Raw genomic sequence first — 21,602 nt, 5'->3', positions numbered from 1 at the left:
TCCCATCTCAGATCCAGTTGCAAATGTGGTGCCCAGACCACCTACACTTCTGCCTGGTCAACTACAAGTTCACTAGTTTCCACAAAACCCTCTCAGGTTCACTAATTTGCTGGAAGTGCTCACAGAACTCAAGAAAACACTTCACTTACATGTACTGATTTACTGTAAAGGACGCAACTCACTAACACCCAAATAAAAGAGATGCATAAGGCAAGGAATGGCAGGAGGGCTGCAGTATTCCCAAGCCATCTCGGGCCATGTGATCCTCCCAGCACTTTGATGTATTCAGCAACCCAGCAACTCTCTGAACCTCTGAACCAAGAGTTTCTGCAGCCCTCAATGTCCAGCCTCTTCTCCCTTCCCAGGTCACTGGTGAGGCTCAAAATTCCCACTATGTAAGTTGGTATAGCCACTATGGAGAACAGTATGGAGGTTACTAAAACACTAAAAAGGTCCTGCAATCCCACCTGGGCATATGTCCAGGGAAAAACATGATCTGAAAGGAAATACACACCCCAGTGTTCACTGCAGCACTGTTTACAACAGCCAAGACATGGATGCTACCTAAATGTCCACTGACAGAGGAAGGGATAAAGATGTGATACATGCACACAATGGAATATTTCTCATTAAAACAAATGAAATAATGCCATTTGCAAAACCATGGATGGACCTAGTCATACTGAGTGAAGAAATTCACACAGAGAAGGAGAAATATGACATCCCTCGTATGTAGAATCTTAAAAAAATGATATGAATAAACTTACTTAGAAATCAGAAACATACAGACTTCATGAACCAGCTTATGGTTGCCAGGGTGGAGGGGTGGGGATGGGGGAAGGGATAGATGGTGAGTTTGGGGTGAACAGGTACACACTGCTGTATTTAAAATGGATAACCAACAAGGCCCTACTGTATAGCACAGAACTCTGCTCACTGTTATGTGGCAGGTTAGATGGGAGAAGTGTTTAGGGGAGAATGGGTACATGTATATGTATGGATGAGTCCCTTCACTGTTCACGTGAAACTGTCACGCTGTTTACTAATCAGCTATACTCCAATACAAAATAAAAAGTTAAAATAATTCCCCACTGTATAATCTTTCTGGTGTTCTATCCCATCCTAAGGCTATTGAGGGGTCCAACCTTAACTCACCTCAATATCAACCCAGTTGGAATCAAAAGGAAATCATTATGAACAACAAAAGACACCCTTCTCACTCAAAATTCTAAGGCTTTTAGGGGAACTGGTGACAAAACCCAAATATTTATTACACCACACATACCTTTCCTTCAGTTTTCCATTTATCAAATTTCTCTTTACATTTAACCAACTATGAAACTGCCACTGAAAATACATTGCTCCTTCCATGCAGCTCTCTGGTGAGCTTCCAGAGGCAGAGTGGTGTCCTGGCCAGCCCTGTATCCTCCATGAGTCAAATCAAAGGACAGCATGGGCAGCTGGCCTATGATGGTGGGACACAGTCAGAGAGCCAGTTGACGCCTGCTCAGCCTTCAGCCCCTTGTCTCCCTCTGGGGCAAGGAAACAGCAAACCCAGACAAGTGAGTTCTTGCCTCAGGTGACAGAGAAACTGTTTCAAGTTCTCCAGGTAAGTCAAAGCTAACCAAGAGTCCACGGCCTAAGGCACAGCTCCAGGTCAGGGGTGGAGGGAGGGAGCATCCAGATGTCTAAACGCAGAGCCACTCTAACACGGGAAGAATGACAAGAGCGGTCAGTAACCACATATGGCTGTTTATTTCATACAGGGCTCTGTACAAAATATTTACACGTATTCTTTACAGAATAGTAAACCACTTGAAGGTAAAAACACTTTCTTCTCATTGGCAGGGGCTAATCCTCATGTCAGCAAAGCTATAAATCATAAGAACTTTCTCCTTTCTAGGCCACAACAGAAGCAAATGCCACCTGCTTTCCTGGAATCCAAAAAACTGTGGCCTCGGGACTTTGATCACATGCACCTCCCCCCTACCACTTCCCCATCACTTCCCTTCAGTATTTACAGACGGATCCGAGAGTTTCCGGCAGGAGGGGCCGACGCTGTCCACTTGCAAAGATGACGAGACAAACTTGCTGTGGAAGACTGGGAATGCCTGTCACATCATCTGGGTCTCAGAAACATTCCTGCTGTCTTGACAAATCTACCTCCTTCTAGATTAATCCATCCATATCACGCTAGCCCCAGATGGGACTCCTGCTATGGAGAACGATCCGTTGTTTTTGGTTGTAAAGTGCTTAGTGTAACTCATGTAAATAGATGCCTCTCCTAACCACTCTGCACACTGTGAGAATATGGGGAGAATGTGGAGCTCTGGTGTGGTGGGAGGGAGTGCCTCTGGCATGTTTAAGAAAATACCTGCCAAGAGAGAACAGTGCCCGAGACAGACCAGGAGAAGAAAAGTACATGGCTGCTTCTTACCATACACCCCAGTTCTTCAAAGCAGCAAAAGGCACTTTTTTCCAAGCCACAGTTAATCTAAAACAAACCTAGGTTTGCTTACATGAAAAGCCGTATCAGAAGAACTGAATATGCATCGTGTTTCCTAAGGCCTGGAGAGTCCTTAGGAAGCCTGGAGCAGCGGGGCTGGCTGTCCCAGGCTCCCACCACATGCTTCAGGCTGCAGTTCGTCCCTTTCTGGGTGCTGACAAGGTCCCAGTGACATTTCCAACCAGGAAGGAGACCAGCAGCTGAAGAGATAGGTCAAACGCAAAAAACAAAGCCAAAGTCATGACTGGATGCTGATCTGGGGGTAGAAGGGGGACTGAAGGAAAACATGAAGGAAGGAAGGGAAGCTGGACAGAAGGGGCACTGTGGACGTGTGGGGCTGTTTACAAACAGCAACTCTGGCTGAAGTGAAATGTTAAACGTTTGAGTAGAAAGGAAACCTCAGGGTTTTAGAAGCTCATCGTTCTGATGAGAACTATTTTTTTCTTCCATGAAGGAATTATTATTTTAAAAGTGATGGTACTTTACATGTTGGATGTAATTCTAAAAATAGTAGTAAATGTACATTTTTATAACCACTATGTGCCTTGTGGAAGAGTAACAAGAAAAAAAAGGCGGGGGGGGGGGGGCAGGCAAAAACTGGCCTATGTCAGGGGTCCTAAAACTTAACATTCCTTCCTGTCTGACTGGAAATGCCCAAGTGATTTCTAGGCTGAAAATAGGTAGGATTTACCTACTAACCTAGTTCACATGTGTCTCTTAGATTTCTGACCAGCTTGGAGCTGTTCTTAAAAGGGGCCAATCTTGCTCCCAGGCCAGCTTCCTCTGCCCTTTCCCCTTCATTACAAGGTCTGACTAAAGCAGCAGCTCCGTCCTTCTTTGTTTAGCTGAAGCAGACAGACTGGAGGAGCCACCAGGAGGGCGTTCAGTGGTCCAGTTTACTTACTGTGAGCAGCCAAGACACTCCCCAGTGACCAGGCCCAGCGGGTTCCAAAGGCACCCAGGAGCTGCAGAGACCCATTTCCTTTAGCAAAAGAGGAGGCAGTGGGGAGCTCACTCAGGCCACAAGGGAGAGAAGTTCTGTGCTCAGGCCCTCGAGTGCCCAGCATCACGCAGGCTCTGCTATTGGCCTCTGAAGCAAAGGCATCCATCGACAGGAGGGAAAGGGTGCAGGAATAGAAAACCCTTGACAGAAACCCTTTTAATAAAGGAAATTCCACCCCCTCCCATCTGTCCATGGAAGGGTGAGACTGTGACGTCATGTAAGAGGAAGCATCTTCTCTGGCATTTAGGGGAACAGCTGCAGCTGAAACTTTGGGGCCCACTCCAAGGCGCTTTTCACCACGGCTAGGGCGGCCGCTCCAAGCGCCACTGTCAGCCCCATCACTGCCAGCTTCACAAAGCGGTTGGTCCTTGGTTTGGTCAGGACATCTTTTGTTCGCTCATCAGGCCGCAGGAGTCCCCGAAACCGCTGCCGCAGTACCATGTCGGGCCTCTGCTGCGCTGACGCCAGCTCAAAGTCTTTGAACGTAGAGGCAGCCGTTCTGCAGAGGGGAAGGAGACAGAAGGGAATGGGATGAAAGAAGGGGGAATAAAAATGGACTAAATAGTCTGACGGCAGAGAAAACTGCCCTGCTCAGAAAACTGCTCAGAAAACTCTTCTTGATCGAGACCCATGAAGTCTCAAGTGCGGATTCCGCTGGCATAAGCGGATCTCTGGAAAAACCACTCCCAGCCCTGTCCCTACCAGACACAATCTTCCATCACTTCTGCTCACTAACAAACACCCCTATGCAACCAGTGCCTCGGCCCCACTCACTTCTCGGCTTGTGGCTGGGCAGCTGCCTCTCGAGCAAGTTCAGACGGGGGAAACTGAACAAAGAGGTCTCCTGCTCTGCTGATCAGTGTCTCATAGGGCAGGTCCTGAGGGATCTGGGACAACAGGTGGTGGACTGAGGCCATGTCACAGTCACAATCCAGGACTTCCTGCTCTCGATACAACACGATCTGCAGGGAGCAAGGCCTTGCGTCAGAGACCAGAACATACAGGGGCTTGGCCACTTCATTTCATTCTCCTCAGAGGTAATATAAATTGGTACCAAACAGGGCTCACCCAAAATGTTCAGCAAATTCCTGTATCTATCTGGGAAGTGATGCTATACTTATCGGAGTGCTTTTCCCAATGGGCTAGCACTTCCTGCCACAGGCAAACTTCCACACCATGACATGAAAGGCTGACAAAAGAAGGAGGTTTTTAGGAGGAAGGAAAGGAGAGAGATTACTGGAGATACCTAGAGCTCTAGCACAGAAGAAATGGTTCAAAACAGTGGAAAGAATGGTCTTGCTCCCTTTGTAACACAATGAAGACCACCACCTTCACCCTCACGTCTGATAGTTCAGGCCCCTCTAATAACTGCAGGCCCTCATCTCTGACTAAAAGCCATTTCAACTTTCCATCATAATATCATGCCTCTTCTTAAACCCAGTTGGCCATTTGCACTAGCTCCAGGAGTTGTCAACACAAACCCTGATAATTCACAATGCACATGCGCATTTTAAAGGTTCAGAAGAATCAAACAGTAAAAAAATCTAACAACTTTGTTTAACCAGCATTTCCCAAACTTATCTCTATACATAATGTCTTTGACTCCCATGACTCTCCCAGTAACATTCCAAGAACAGTGTCCAGGACACCAGCCCAGGAAGTGCTGTCTTTTGTATCTTTCCATAATCACCAGGTTTCCTTTTAGGGAAGATGATCAAGCTGGACTGGGGAACACACGCCAAACTGCTGGCTCATGGTCTGTACCTACCACAGCTGCAAAGTAAATGGGCATCAGTGGGTGGCAGGCCAGGAAGAAGTCGTATAACCGCACAACATGCCTGAAGTCAGACAGGACGTGCCCGAACCAGGTGATAAGCCAGCTGAGCGCAAAGATGGTCCCCACCTCGGCACTAGGAGCAAGGGAGTCCAGATGTTAGGTTCCCTGCTGAGTCATCCTGTCCCTCTCCCCGGGCCTTCTTTGTCCTCAGTGCTGTATGAAGAAAGGAACTGGGGAACATGCTTTCTGGAAAATTCAGCTGCTGATAAATTCAGTATCTTCTCCTCACAAAATATTATAGAAAGTCCTTGCAACATACTCCACATCGTGGCACTAACACCACAGTAGGGTCCTGGTTGGCCTTATCTCCTTGGGTGCTCTCATAATGGCCAAGAAATGTCAACTCCACGAACAAGAATCAGCTGTTTTCAGAGAACTACACCATTTTTCTTCTGGGAAAGTCACACCCTTTTGGGGGGCACACGCATCTATTCTTAGGCTTGAAAACATAACTTTATTAATTGTATAGTTAACATGAGATGACTGAAACACTTTAAGACACAGTTTTTTGTTGTTTTTTTTTTTTTAAAGAGAGGCAGGTATTGGCCAAGGACACACTTCCAACTAAACAGAAGAGAAAAATCATACAAGAATTGCAAAGAAATATTTCTTTTCCTTGGTGTATGGTAAATAAAACAACCTACAGATGGCCTTGGATCCTATAGGACTCTGTACTTCTGTCGTAGCAATAACCTCAAAGTTGGCATGCTCAGCTCGCCCACCCCTCTCCACTAAATGTAAACTCTTTAAGGGCACGGGCTGTGACATCTCCTGCATTCCTTGAAGAGCACAGCACACAAGAGTGTTCTAAGACTGTGCACAGACCTGAATTATCCAGACTGCTGGTGACTGGAAAGGACAACTCAGAAGAACCTAACACTAATCAACATAAGATGATGACGCAATTGAGCTAGACTTGTGAGGAATAAACAAAGTCTAGGAGAAAGCTGAAGAGGGGTGTCTGTGTGTGCACGTGTACACATAAATGTAGACACATATATACCTCTGCATGAAGTCATGGAGTTCTGGATTCACCTGGTCAATGATGGGCATCAGATAGTTTAATATATGCTTGGTGTTGTCCATTGTTGGGTCCATGAAATCCCTAGGAGACATTTCAACGAGCTTGGTCAGACCAAACGTTTGGATCAGGGTTGGGGGGCAGTTGGGAGTGGGGTTCAACCCACTGAAAACACCAACTAGAAAGCGGGCTGATGAGTTATCCCTGGGGGGAAACTGTCTTCTGCCCTTTTTCGCGGGTACCTGAGATGGTGAGTAGACAGCTTCTCTACCAGGGATGTTGCCAGCCTCTCGCCGAGCACCAGCAGAAACGTGACCACAATGTCGTGGTAGCCCTGGTAGTAGTGCAGCTGCGGGTTGCGTTCCAAGATGAGGAGGATGATGTCGATCAGCTCTTCCTGCAGCCCTTCTCTCTGTTCTTCTGGCATGCCTGGGGGAAGAGTAGTGGGGGGGAGATGCACTTGAACAAGGCAAGCAGTCTAGTAACATGGAGGTAAGGAAGACAGTAAGCTGTGGATATGCAGAGAAACTGTTTAATAAAGTAAAACAACTTGGCAACACATTCATGATCCATACACTGTGGATAGCTGCCTGGCCATGTAGGAAAGAACCACGGACTTGGCAACCTTACAGTTGGGGAACCCAGCCAACACCATCTTAACCAAGTCACCACAGGGCGTGATGCCAGCAGGGGGACCACTGGGCAGCATGTGCCTCTTGATGTGCTGTGGTGAAAAGAACTCAACATCGCTTCAGTGGAATTCCCATCAAGAGTGCATCACCTGAATCTTACAAGGAGGAAATAAAAACTGAGGGGAACTTAATAAAGTAACAGGCCTGTCATAAAATACAAAAGAAGTCTAGACTAAAGGAAGCTGAAGAGATATGAAGAATGAATGGAAAATGCACTTTTCTCTATAAGGAATGTTACTGGAATAAATGGCAAAATCTGAATAAAATCTGTAGATTAGACAGTAGTATTTTTTGTTACTGATTTTAAGTGTGACTATGTAAAAAAGAACTGTTTTTAAAAAACACACAGTGAAATATTTAGGGATAAGGGGGCACCATGTATGTAATTTATTCTTAATAGCTCAGAGAAAAAAACATGTGTATGTATGGTGAAGGAGAGAGAGAAAAGAAAGCTAAAGCAAATCTAGTCAAAGGTTGATGTATAAGGAAATCTGGGAAAAAGCTACCTGGGGAATTCTGTGTTCTATTTTTGCAGTCTTTTCGTAGGTGTAAAATTATATAAAAACAAAAAATGTATGAGATGTGTGCTCCCCTCAGAATCAAACTATCTATCATAGGAAGTACTGATCTTGACCCAAAGATGCAGCTGGAAACAGAGGAGCTAGTCTCGGGAGCTCTTTCAGTGCAGGCACCTAGTCTGGCAGCGGTCAGCGTGGCCCCTCAGCTCTTCTGGCTCTTAGTATAAAAATGTCAACCTTTGACACACGTGTGCACTCATGGCAGATTCATGTTGATGTATGGCAAAACCAATACAATACTGTAAAGTAATTAGCCTCCAATTAAAATTAAAAAAAAAAAGTCAACCCTTGGCCTCATGACCTGTTTTAGGAGGATGGCACACAACACAGCTTTCCTACACCATTAGGTTATCCAGTCAAAAGCAGATCTTGTGAGAGAAAACAGATAATGCAAGGGTCCAGACTGAACTGAAATAAAGGTTTTTAGGTGACAGTGATGCTCATCTCTTATGCACTTTTACCCATCCCTTCTCAAAAAGGCATACTTTAGAAGATAAAAAAGAAAATGAGAGTAAACCAAGTACTGCGGCCAGGTAAATTAATGAAGCAGTGAGAGAAAAAAGTAAGCCTTATTTGAATTTTCAGTATAAAAGTGGTCAGCTAAGTTCAGAAGAACATGAATGTAAAAAGAATATGAAACCACATGGAAAGTGCTGTCTGGAAGAATAATATCCTGGACTGATGTCACATAAATGGAAGAGGAATAAAGGGCTCAGAAGGAAAACAGATTACACCTAGGGAAAAATATGAGATGCGTCTGTCCTATGTGGTCTCCTCAAGACCAGAGGAACAGGAAAAGGGGACTGGACCACAGGTATATGTGTTTATCAAAACCCAGATGGCAAGCTACTGGCTACACAAGAATCACAAGAGCCTTTCTGGGAATCATGATTGTAAACAGGAGGGATGCCCTTTAACAGACAAAGTCCAATGCCAGAGCATGGGCTCAGAAGAGTGAGGCAATGGGTTTTGAGACTCTTGTTCCCTCTAGCAACTCTCCTCTCTTCAATTCAAGGACTTAGAGGTGGAGTTGCGAAAGGAAGAGAAACAGATGAGGTCTGCTGCCCAGTTCCCTTCATTGTGAAAGTAGAGACAACTGTCATTCTTAGTATTTCTGGGGATGGAGAGACAATTTTAGTAACAGACTCTTTAAACATGTAGTGACTGGCCTTCATTCCAGTCCAAGGCCCCAGTGTATGTATATGCAAGATTGTTTGTTGTTTAGTCCCTAAGTCGTGCCCAACTCTTTTGTGACTCCATGGACTGTAGCCCTCCAGGCTCCTCTCTCCATGGGATTTACCAGGCAAGAATACTGGAGTGGGCTACCATTTCCTCCTAAAGGATCTTCTGGACCCACGGATTGAACCTGAGTCTCTTGCAATGGCAGGCGGATTCTTTACCACTGAGCCTCCAGGGAAGCCCACAGGCAAGATACCGCTACTTATAATGAAGGAATTATTAATTCCTGTTAGCAACCACTTCCAAACCAATCTGCTCTTTAAAGTCAGACTGATGGCTCTAGAAATCCCTATCAAGTCTCTTCTGTAGCTCTAACGGGCAGGGGGAAAACCCTCTTCTCTCATTTACCACCTCTAAGCCAAGAGAAATTATTTTGGGCTCAGTGTTCTTGCCTGGAGAATCCCAGGGATGGCAGAGCCTGGTGGGCTGCCATCTATGGGGTCGCAGAGAGTCAGACACGACTGAAGCGACTTAGCAGCAGCAGCAGCAGGCCTTCACAGTAGGGGGTCTGAATGGACTGAGTCAATGAAAGAATGACTCAGCAGACTGGGAGCACGATGGATCCCTGAGGAGGGAGGGTCCTGGATGTGGTCATGTCCTGTGCTAGGACGTAAATGTCTTGGGACGAGCAAGCCCAACAGAGTAATGTAACTGCAACTGGACTGAAGCCACCCTACCAAACCTCCCCCTCCCTCCTCCAAAGACCGCCAGAGTGTGTCTCACCAGGCGGGAACCGCCGCAAAGACCGCCGGACATCCAGGAGCACTTGTTGGTAGTCCTTGCTCATCTGTCGTAGGTTTTTCCCTATTGGAGGAGAAGGAACATGTTATCGTAGGAATGTCTGGGAAGCCACAGCAGGAGCAAGACATCCTGGCGTGACACAAAAGGCCTGGAAGACATACTCAAGGCTTTTTCTTGAAGTGGACATGATTCAAGATACAACATTTGGAGAGGAATCTCTGGTTTAGTTCCAAACATGCTGCTTCATGCAAGTCATGATGACCGCAAGAGGAAGGAAGATACATTATCCAGGAGCAGCGGAAAGGTCAGGAGGCCGGGACCCACTGTGCGTTACTGGGAACCACTCTGAATTTCAAAGTTCACATCTGTAAAATGGGGATTATTCCCTTCCATGTGTACCTCTCAGATTACTGTTAAGCATCAAGTAAGATCATGAATGTGGAAACCACAGACCGCTGGAAAAACTCTAACGTCTATAAAGTGTAGGAAGATTGAGCTGTTCAGAAAGGAGTATTAAGATAAATGTACATGGAGAAAAACCTAAGCTCTCTTAGCCCTGAAATTCTAAAACTAAGACACTGGTAACAGGAGATAGTACTTGTATTCAGTTGCTAAGCCCAACTGAAAGCAAGGAGGCAGACTCTAGCTGTTATATATATAACAAGTGTACATTTCCTTCATAATGGAAATCGAAACTTACCAGAGGAGCCTGTAGAATACTTCCCCACACACAGACTTCATCTTAAAAAGATACGAGAAATTTGGAATTTGACAGAACACCATCTCAGGATTTACAGTATGAATATGGCAATGCGTATTCCTTCCAAAAAAAGATCACTGCTCGGAGGCAGCCCAGTTCCAAAGTCAATAACAAGTGGCAACTAAAAACATCTACTTGGCCACACCACGACACTGTTAAACTTTTTATTGGCAGTGGCTGTTTTAATTATCTCTGGTACCCAGCACACATTAGGAGCACAGCTGTGTGTACGTGCCCACTCAGTCATGCCCTATTCCTTGCGTTGCCAAATGAAAGAAAGAATCCCCAACACCTGGACTTTAGCCAAACATAGTAGGAAAGCAATAAATGTAGACTCAATGAATGACAAAGTGGATTCACTGTTTTCTGTACTTTCTTTAGTATTCTGCACTGTAGTCTAAAAAATTCTTTTTTTCACTACATGGGCCTTGCAGATAAAGTTAAGTACAGTTAGCTGTCCCTTGGTATTTGAGGGGGATTGGTTCCAGGACCCCCAAGGATAGCAAAATCCACTGATGCTCAAGTCCCAAATATTATACAGTTTAACATTTGCACATCCTCTCATATACTTAAATCACCTCTAGATTACTTTCAAAACCTGATAGAATGTAAATACTATGTAAATAGCTGCCAGAGTACAACAAATCCAAGTTTTGCCTTTTTGGAAATTTCTGGAGGATCCCCCCCTGCCCAGGTGGAATGTAGGATCCTAGTTTCCTGACAAGGGACTGAACCCATGCCGCTGGCGCTGGGTGTGTGGAGTCTTAACCATAGGACCTCTGTGAAGCCTTCCAGAGTACTTCTGATACATGGTTGGTTGAATCCTTGAACTTGGAGGGCTGACTGTAACAGCTTTTCACAGAATTACAGAATTTTAGAATTCAAAATGGTCTTAGTATTTCCCTATAAAGTCTTTTTCGTTGTTGTTTTTAAGGACTATAAGAGGCATTATATCTCCGTAGAACCCCATGTTTTTCAAATGTCCATCTGTATCAGAATTATGTGGGATTCTTGCTAAAATAGATTCCTGCAAACTTACTTCTAGGTGAATGTAAACTGGAACATGCATTTTGTGTTTTGGCTGCACTGTATGGCTTGCGGGATATTAGTTCCCAGGTCAGGAATGGAACCTGGGCCCTTGGCAATGAAAGCATGGAGTCCTAACCACTTGACCATCAGGGAATTCCCAGAATATATATTTTTAATAACTCCCCTAATTAGCCAATAATCGCTCCCTCCTTACCTAATAAAAGCTCATTCCATTTTTAATTAAAATTTTATTTCGCAGTTTGGTCTTATTTTCACAGTAGGCCCAAGCATATCTTAAAATGCTTCAGGTGTTTACACATCTACTCTTGGTTTGAAATGAGCATAAAAATTAAAGACCCTGGAATTCTTTTTTCCCTGCCTCCTAGACAAACTCCCATCACAGCACTTCTTCCCCTGACTACCTGATATAGGAGGTGGATCATTGGTGTTGACATTGAGGAGCTTGGGCCACACTTTCCGCCTGATCTCATCGGTCAGGAGCCCTCCTTCACTGATAGCCATGCGTCTAAGGGCAGCCACATCAGTGGGCTCACTGTTCAGAGCCTGGTAGATCTCTGCCACTTTCCTTTTCCTTTTGGCATTAAAGTCTGCAAAACAGAACGGAAAAGGGCGTTAGGCACATATTTACTGTGTGTACCTGTTCTGTTCAGGGCTCAATCTCCTTACTTGGTTTGAAGTAAGGTAGGTATATTTAACAGAGAAGGCAGTGGCAACCCACTCCAGTACTCTTGCCTGCAGAATCCCATGGACGGAGGAGCCTGGTAGGCTGTAGTCCATGGGGTGGCTAAGAGTCGGGGACGACTGAGTGACTTCACTTTCACTTTTCACTCTCATGCATTGGAGAAGGAAACGGCAACCCACTCTAGTACTCTTTTCTGAAAAATCCCATGGACAGAGGAGCCTACAGTCCACAGTCTAGAGGGCTACAGTCCACAGGATCTCAAAGAGACACGACTGAAGCGACTTAGTATGCGCGCACACACACACACACTGAGTAGCATATATAGTGTGCCAAACACTAGGGAGACATACCATATAAGTAACAAAAAAGGAATTATAGTAAATGCTGAGTACATTTAGGCATATCTAATAGCCACCGTTTCTGTTTTCCTAAAGAATGCTGTGCTTCATTAATGCTAAATTTCACAGAGCATTGTCGCTGTTAAGTCAACTCTGCGACCCTATAGACTGCAACATGCCAGGCCTCCCTGTTCCTCACTATCTCCTAGAGTTTGCCTAAGTTCATATCCATTGAATCGATGATGCAATCCAACTATCTCATCCTCTGCCGCCCTCTTCTTTTGCCTTCACACTTTCCCAACAGCAGAATCTTTTCCAATGAGTCAGCTGTTCGCATCAGGTTGCCAAAGTATTGGAGCTTCAGCTTCAGCATCAGTCCTTCCAATGAGCATGCAGGGTTGATTTTCCTTTGGATTGACTGGTTTGATCTCCTTGCTGTACATGGGATCTCAAGGGTCTTCTCTAGCACCACTAGAGAAAGCATCAATTCTTCAGTGCTCAGTCTTCTCTATGGTTCAACTCTCACATCCATACATGACCACATCTCTCTTAATATAATAAATTTTCTGTTATATACTGAGGAAAAATGTACATGCATGTCACCAAAATTCAGTATTACACTTTTAAACAAAACCACATGTGAAAAAAACCTCTGGTTACATGCTAATACAATTGGAAAACATCAGAATCACACGGAGGTATTTTCAAAAGCAGAATGTCAAAGGGTATATTTGGGACTCTAGTATGGCTAGTGGTAAAAGGGGCATGCTACTGTTTCTCAAGAACCACATCAATCACTGGTAATCAAAAAAAATGTATTAAGCATCTTACATTCTCATGTGATAGTCTGTTATTAATACACAGGCATTTTGCTGTATTTAAATTACTTTTTTAGGAGACTGAGAGTTTGTGGTTAACGTGCATCATATTATAATTGGCTCTATTTAAAATAATGGGGTAACAGGCTCTCAGAATTTTCATGCAGAATGTTTACTTCTAGGAACAGCAAACACAAGAAAAGTTAAAACTATTCAACCGACTGAAGAGATGTCACATAGCGGTGCACTGTAATCGTCCGAGAAAAGGTATGTGCAGACACCAAGAGCTCAGACAGCTGTGGGTCAGGCAAACCTGAGAAAGCATTATGGAAAATTGAACTTTAAAAAGAAAGGGGAGGATTCAGACAGGCGAGGAGGAGACCAGGAGAAAGGCTTGGAGACAGAAACACAGGCCCTTTCACTTAACAGTAAATGAAGTCATTAGGAAGTATTTATGTAGCATATACGAGGGGCAGGGCATTAGTGTTAATGTAAAGTAGAAGATAACACTGGAAGGTAGGTCAAGCCTTAGTAAGGACTAACATCAGAAGGTAAGTGAGGTTTTTAGGACAGACACTAAGCAGCTTTCCTCAGTCATGTTCTATTCTGAGGCAAGAGTATACAAACTGTTTCCATGACAAAGCTGCATATTGTTAACACAAATGAAAGGTGGTTCCAATAACCCTGGTTACCTATCTATGAGAGAGTTGTGACATAAACCTTATAAACTCAGGCACCGGCTGTTTTGGAGTTCCATGCAATTGCAGGTGCAGATAAGACAGGATGCTTTTTCACCCAGGTAAACTTGTTCTCCCGGCTAGACTGTTATTTTCCCTGGTGGCCTAGTAGGTGAATCTGCTGCAGGCAGTGTGAGAGATTTCTGGTTTACATCTATAGTTCTGGCATAATTAATTGTTCATAGCAAACCCCTCCTCCCATCTGCACGCCTAGAAATGTCCCAGGTTGATGCTAAATTCAATGGTTACTAGAAATCAGGAAAAATCAAGTCCCAATTCCCAATCAATCAGCACAGGATCAACTATAATAAAATGTTTATTTACAAGGTGTTTCAAGGTCTTGGCTTGGACATGTCTTACCATCCATCCATGCACCTACCTGTGCATTAATGTATCCATTCATTTATCAACCTGTCATTTGATGAGCAACTACTCACAGTAAAGCACCAGGCTGTGCTGTGCTGTGCTCAGTCCCTCAGTTGTGTCCGACTCTTTGTGACCCCACGGATTGTAGCCTGCCAGGCTCCTCAGTCCATGGGGATTCTCCAGGCAGGAATACTGCAGTGGGTTGCCACGCCCTCCTCCAGGGGATCTTCCCAAACCAGGGATCGAATCCAGGTCTCCCGCATTGCAGGCGGTTTCTTTACCGTCTGAGCCACCAGGGAAGATCATGAATACTGGAGTGGATAGCCTATCCCTTCTCTAGGGGATCTCCTCAACCCAGGAATTGAACTGGGATTTCCTGCATTCCAGGTAGATTCTTTACTGCTGAGCCACCTGGGAAGTCCATGTAACAACATAGGCTGAGACAAAATACGAGCAGGAATTGAACTTCTAGCAAAGAAGAAAATAAAATTTAAAAAGTTTTTTAAATCTTAAGAGTGTTCTTGTACTTTGTACTTTCTACACATCACAAATTAAGAACACTTAAATGGTAATACTAAATATTTTTTGAGGTATCTGATATTTAGAAATCTTATTAATCTATTTGCTAAGAGTTTGGAAATTTTTCCTCAATTTTTTTTTGGACATATATCCACCCTGCCCATCTTTCCACTTAAGCTATTCAGCAATCTGGGGGAAAGGAAAACCGAAAGTGTCAGTCCCTCAGTTGGGTTCACAACCCCATGGGCTGTAGCCTGCCAGGTCCTCTGTTCACAGGACTTTCCAAGTAAGAATACGGCAGTGAATTGCCATTTCCTTCTCCAGGGGGAAAGGAAAACCACTGCTTATATCTTAGGGGAATTAACACTGTTTGCAATCAAGTGGATTTTCAGTGTGTATTAGTTGTTCAGTTGTGCTCAACTTTTTGCAACCCCATGGATTGTAGCCCAACAGGCCCCTCTGTCCATGGGATTCTCCAGGCAAGAATACTGGAGTGGGTAGCCATTCCTTTCTCTGGGGATCTTCCTGACTAGGGATCAAACCTGTGTCTCCTGCATTGCAAACAGGTTCTTCACCGTCAATTTTAACTATTTTTGAACCCAAATCATTGCTCCAATACTTATTTCTCTCAAAACTCTGTTTGGATTCTATTTAAATCCTGCATTTCAAAATTTACTGCTGTCACCCTGATTCTGATGCTCTGTGGGAACTCAATATATATGGGCGGAATAGAATAAATAACTTAGCTACTGTTCCTCTGGAAAAATTGGCCTCTAGTAAATGGCATTATTTCCCCATATTACTATTAATATTAAAAATATCCTCACTGTAGGGACTTCCCTAATGGTCCAGTGGCTAAGAATCCACCTTCCAATGAGGGGACACGGGTTTGACCCCTGGTCAGGGAACTATGATCCCACATGTCACGGGGTAACTAAGCCTGTGTGCTGCAACCAGAGAAGCCTGCATGCCACAAAGAAGCATGTCAAATAAATAAATAAAATTAAAAATTAAAAAAACAAAAGACAATACTCATCATATAACTCTAAATAGATTTATAGGCATTTTGGCCTTTTTCTAAATCTACTGGTGATTCCCAGGGTAGAATGCTGCTCAACTGTAGATTTTAGCTGCTGTCTGTTCAGACCCCAACATCACCTTTCTCAACCCCATAATTAAGCGATCAAATGTTAGTAGAAGATGAAGAAGGCACTCCTATGTGTGCCACACACACAAACAAATATTTCATTGCACCTACTGTACAGGTTTTGATTGTGACATAAAAAGGTAGGACAAAAAAGAAAAAAACTTAAATGATCTGGAGATGTATAAATTACATAGTGGTAAAGGTCAACTGTGAGACTACACAATGAGGGAGAAAAAGTTAAGCGGAGTCTCAACCAATTAATCTACACATATCCTCTTTGTTGCAGAAAGAGAAAAATCAGAGCTACTCTTTGGGTACGTGGAAAAAGGTTAAAATAACTTTCCTCCTCCAGGGGATCTTCCCAATCCAGGGACTGAATCCGAATCTCCTGTCTCCTACATTGGCAGGTGGATTCTTCACCAACTGTGCCACCTGGGAAGCTCAATGTCTAACTGTCTATTTTAAGATAAATTTTATATATGGATTTTGGGGTAGGACACATTTCTGGACTTGAGAATGCTTTATTTGGCTTTGGGATAAAAGCCTACATTTCATCTACCGATTGTATAAATGTAATTCAAATCCCCTTGAATCCTTTCATCTCCAGTTTTGCTCTGCTTATATGAGATGTTCTATATATTCCAAAGCTGGTATCTTCCAAACTCCTTTATAGTAAAGGTCTTGGCTTTCACAACCACGACAGAATGAAATGACTATCCTACAGCTGGCTGCAAAATATATAAGACACTACTATAAATAAATCCCTGCTGTCTGAAAAGTAATTCATTCAACAGAGGAAAAAGGAATGATATTGGCACTACTTGACCAGCTCTCTATTAAAATGATCATTTAAATAAGGGGTACTGAAAAAGTAGTTCTTAACAATTCTGATAAGGATGACTGAGTCTGTTATTGTCTCAAATCTCTCCCTACTCTGGCTATGGAACTCAAGTAAAGATTTCTGTTTCCTCAGAGCAACAGGTATCTTCAAAAGCATGTGGCTTGGGAAACAATATATAGGTGAAGGACAATGGCAAAAAATGAGCACTAGCTACACTTCCTCTAAAAGTTTTTCCACGCCAGCAAAATACGTATCAGTGATTTAGATCAGGTAAATGATCTACACACTTAATATGCATCTTATGTGCAAGAATGAAATTCCATACTGATTATTTGGTTTAAGCTTGCAAATATCAAGAAAGCTTTACAGACTTTAAACATAAGTTAAAATTAGCAACACATTGTTGCTGCTGTTTAGTTGCTTCAGTCATGTCTGACTCTTCCGCGACCCATGGACTGTAGCTCCCTAGGCTCCGCTGTCCATGGGATTTCCCAGACAAGAATACTGGAGTGGGCTATTTCTTTCTCCAGGGAATCTTCCCCACCCAGGAATCTAACCTTGTCTCTGGCAGTCCAGGCGTATTCTATACCACTGAGCCATCAGGGAAGCTCCCTTAGGCCTTAATCAAAACAATGGAAGAGCCAGTCAGATAGAGAGCCTCCCAGATAGACAGACACCCCCAGCTCCACTCCTTGAACTCCGATGCTGATGGTGGAAATTAACTTAAAATTTTATGCTTACAAAAAATTCCTCCCATTTATCCAGAGAAGCAAAATTCAGGACACTAGAGGATAAAGTCTCGCAACCTAGGCACAGCTGCACTCCAACAGGTCACAAGACCCATATACCACTTGAGGCAATGACCATTATGCCATGGGGACAGATGTCATACAAACACCAGGAAAGGGTTACAAGGCCAAAGGGTAAAGAGGAGTAATATGAGGCGTGAGCTTCACTTCAATAGAGGACTAGAAGAGGAGAAAAAGGCAATAACAAAACGAACTCAGAGAAAAAACTTGGGTTGCACTGGTGGTTGCTTCTGCTATGGGAACCATCCACTAGAGGATGGAAAACTGGGAAAGTTACCTTACTCTTTCCCAAGGGCAAAGAGATTATTTCATCTGGTTCAGAGTAAAAGTTAATAATTTTAACTGTCATGTATTAACCAGTAGGTAAAACATATTTGAAAACATAGTGCACAATGAAAGTGTTTCAGGGAAATATAATGCCTTTTATACTTAAGGCAGTATAAAAAATAAACTTGCTTTTTACGCAATTCAATAACATTAAAATAGGCGGCATAGGATTGGGACAGAGAATAGATTGGTAGTTGCCAGGAGCTGTGGAGAATGGGGCCTGCGGAGGGATGGTCTCTCTTTTTGGCATTAGAAATGCTGTGGAATTAAGACAGTGCGATGGTTGCCCCACCTTGTATAAACTACTAAGAACCACAGAACTGTACACTTTAAAGGGTGGATTTCACGGTAATTAAAAGAAATACGTGTCCAGCGCGTCAATCCAGACGACGACGACCGATGAATGAAGTTTGGAAAACTGGCCTGACCACTAGGGAGGCGGCCCCCGGAGCCTGCGGACGTGGCTGGACAGTCTCGGCCGGGAGCGAGGCTTGGCCTCGGGTCTCGGGGAAGAGATGGGACGTGGGGCCCCCCGCCGTCCTTCCCACTACGGGGCTCGGGGCTGCCGCCAGCGTTCCTCCGGTCCCCTCAGCATCCGCTGACCGCCCCCCGCCCCAACTCCAGGCTCTCTTTCCCTTCAGACGTGACCCAGGCCTTCAGTCTTTTCCTTTTTCGCTGTCCCGACCCTGGCCGGCGGCCCTGGGCGCACCCCGCGCGGTCGTCCCGGGCCCCCTGCCTGCGGCCGCCTCCTCCAGCAGCTGTCCCCTGTCCCCCGGGCCGCCCCTATCCCTCAGGCCGTCCTCGCAGGCCGCTCCTCGGCGCCCTGGCCGGCTTCCGTACCTGCCTTTTCCGCGCCGCCGTCCCCGCGACCGGAGGTGGGGCCGTCACCCCGAGCACTCCGGACGGCCATGTCCCGGGGGCCCGGGCTCGAGCCCGAGCCCCGGCTGGTGGCGGAGCCGACAGAAGACGCGGCTTCGGCCGCAGGTTCCAGCGCCTGCTCCGTGGAGCGAACTCGGCTTGGTCAGCCCGCGGCGCGCAGGCCTCCCCGCGCCGGCCCCGCCCCACGCCGGCACGTGACCACCCGCTACGCCGCACGGGCGGCGGCGGGGCCGCGGCTGTCACCCGGGCTGGCGCGCAGGCGCCCTTAGGGGCGAGCGAAGAGCGCGGGGAGCGTGACCCGAAGAGTTTGTTCCAACTGAACTTATAGAGCGTAGCAGTCTTGAAGCGATGTGTTCAGGAGCAGATTTTTATCATTTCTTTGGGTTTTCTTTATCTGTAAAGTGATATGGATGATTATAGAAGTACTGGACTCAGACGAGTTCTTGGGAAAGTGTTTAGAACAATATCAAGAATATAGAGACTACTGCTGGCGCTAGTGGTAGAAGAACCTGCCTGCCAATGCAGACGTCGGAGCCGGGTTGGATCCCTGGGCGTCATGTCCATCCTGTGCAATCCAGGATCACGATCCACCATCGCATTGTAAGTGCTTTTTAAAAAGGTCCTCTGAGTAGGTTTCAGGAGCAGTAAAGCCTGAAGTTTTTCCCCATGGAAAAGAAATGTAAAAAAGCAAAATGGCTGTCTGAGGAGGCCTTACAAATAGCTGTGAAAAGAAGGGAAGCGAAAAGCAAAGGAGAAAAGGAAAGATATAAGCATCTGAATGCTGAGCTCCAACGAATAGCAAGGAGAGATAAGAAAGCCTTCCTCAGCGATCAATGCAAAGAAATAGAGGAAAACAATACAATGACAAAGACTAGAGATCTCTTCAAGAAAATTAGAGATACCAAGGGAACATTTCATGCAAAAGTGGGCTCGATAAAGGACAGGAATGGTATGGACCTAACAGAAGCAGAAGATATTAAGAAGAGGTGGCAAGAATACACAGAACTGTACAAAAAAGAGCTTCACGACCATAATAATCACGATGGTGGGATCACTCATCCAGAGCCAGACATCCTGGAATGTGAAGTCAAGTGGGCCTTAGAAAGCATCACTACGAACAAAGCTAGTGGAGGTAATGGAATTCCAGTTGAGCTATTTCAAATCCTGAAAGATGCTGTGAAAGTGCTGCACTCAACATGCCAGGAAATTTGGAAAACTCAGCAGTGGCCACAGGACTGGAAAAGGTCAGTTTTCATTCCAGTCCCAAAGAGCGGCAATGCCAAAGAATGCTCAAACTACCACACAGTTGCACTCATCTCACATGCTAGTAAAGTAATGCTCAAAATTCTCCAAGCCAGGCTTCAGCAATACGTGAACTGCAAAATTCCAGATGTTCAAGCTGGTTTTAGAAAAGGCAGAGGAACCAGAGATCAAATTGCCAACATCTGTTGGATCATTGAAAAAGCAAGAGAGTTCCAGAAAAACATCTATTTCTGCTTTATCGACTACGCCAAAGCCTTTGACTGTGTGGATCACAATAAACTGTGGAAAATTCTTCAAGAGATGGGAATACCAGACCACCTGACCTGCCTCTTGAGAAACCTATATGCAGGTCAGGAAGCAACAGTTAGAACTGGACATGGAACAATAGACTGGTTCCAGATAGGAAAAGGAGTACGTCAAGGCTGTATGTCACCCTCCTTATTTAACTTCTATGCAGAGTACATCATGAAAAATGCTGGGCTGGAAGAAGCACAAGCTGGAATCAGGATAGCCAGGAGAAATATCAATAACCTCAGATATGCAGATGACACCACCCTTATGGCAGAAAGTGAAGAGGAACTAAAAAGCCTCTTGATAAAAGTGAAAGAGAGAGTGAAAAATTTGGCTTAAAGCTTAACATTCAGAAAACTAAGATCATGGCATCCGGTCTCATCACTTCATGGCAAATAGATGGGGAAACAGTGGAAACAGTGTCAGACTTTATTTTTCTGGGCTCCAAAATCACTGCAGATGGTGATTGCGGCCATGAAATTAAGACGCTTACTCCTTGGAAGGAAAGTTATTACCAACCTAGATAGCATATTGAAAAGCAGAGATATTACTTTGCCAACAAAGGTCCGCCTAGTCAAGGCTATGGTTTTTCCAGTGGTCATGTATGGATGTGAGAGTTGGACTGTGAAGAAGGCTGACCACCAAAGAATTGATGCTTTTGAACTGTGGTGTTGGAGAAGACTCTTGAGAGTCCCGATCCAACCAGTCCATCCTAAAGGAGACCAATCCTGGGTGTTCATTGGAAGGACTGATGCTGAAGCTGAAACTCCAATACTTTGGCCACCTCATGCGAAGAGTTGACTCATTGGAAAAGACCCTGATGCTGGGAGGGATTGGAGGCAGGAGGAGAACGGGACGACAGAGGATGAGATGGCTAGATGGCATCACCGACGCGATGGACATGAGTCTGAGTGAACTCCAGGAGTTGGTGATAGACAGGGAGGCCTGGTGTGCTGTGATTCATGGGGTTGCAAAGAGTCGGACACGACTGAGCGACTGAACTGAAAGACTGAAGTTAATCTGATTTTTTAAAACTAATATTCAATTTACTAAACCTTGCTTTTCCTTGATTTCAACTGACATTTTACAATTCCATTCATTAATCTAGTGAGTTTAACAATCACTTCTTTGGTACTGTAAGCCCCTTTGGAGCCCTCG

At 44.8% G+C, this 21,602-nt stretch overlaps 1 protein-coding gene across 2 annotated transcripts; it reads right to left on the bottom strand.

Moving 5' to 3' along the window:
- Nucleotides 1-1,732: 1,732 nt before the first annotated feature.
- TBC1D20 (TBC1 domain family member 20) lies at nucleotides 1,733-19,052 on the bottom strand. 2 transcript variants are annotated; one of them, XR_008200431.1, is made up of 9 exons: nucleotides 18,852-19,052; nucleotides 11,829-12,014; nucleotides 9,600-9,680; nucleotides 6,610-6,796; nucleotides 6,350-6,451; nucleotides 5,278-5,419; nucleotides 4,284-4,471; nucleotides 3,411-4,008; nucleotides 1,733-2,706 (listed from the first exon to the last, which is right to left on the bottom strand). XR_008200431.1 is itself a non-coding variant. In XM_052650680.1 (8 exons), the coding sequence occupies exons 1-8, from the start codon at nucleotides 18,919-18,921 to the stop codon at nucleotides 3,753-3,755; spliced, it is 1,212 nt and encodes a 403-aa protein (XP_052506640.1). In that variant the 5' UTR covers nucleotides 18,922-19,052; the 3' UTR covers nucleotides 1,733-3,752. The 2 variants fall into 2 exon arrangements, 1 of the variants encoding a protein (XP_052506640.1); XM_052650680.1 differs by having other exon boundaries at nucleotides 1,733-4,008.
- Between the last annotated feature and the right edge of the window lie 2,550 nt (nucleotides 19,053-21,602).

Source organism: Budorcas taxicolor, chromosome 13, assembly GCF_023091745.1.
Source record: "Budorcas taxicolor isolate Tak-1 chromosome 13, Takin1.1, whole genome shotgun sequence".
NCBI lineage: Eukaryota > Metazoa > Chordata > Mammalia > Artiodactyla > Bovidae > Budorcas > Budorcas taxicolor.
Note: the sequence above shows the minus strand (reverse complement) of the source record. Positions and strands in the feature narration are given on the sequence as shown.

What these genes read in the sequence shown, in the direction of transcription:
- TBC1D20 (XM_052650680.1), bottom strand. Translation starts at nt 18,921, where the DNA reads ATGGCCGTCCGGAGTGCTCGGGGTGACGGCCCCACCTCCGGTCGCGGG. An exon ending in CGGCGGCGCGGAAAAGGCAG is followed by an intron (nt 12,015 to 18,851) that starts GTACGGAAGCCG and finishes TCTGTTTTGCAG; the next exon opens with ACTTTAATGCCAAAAGGAAA. An exon ending in CTCCATGACTTCATGCAGAG is followed by an intron (nt 5,420 to 6,349) that starts GTATATATGTGT and finishes CCTTGCTCCTAG; the next exon opens with TGCCGAGGTGGGGACCATCT.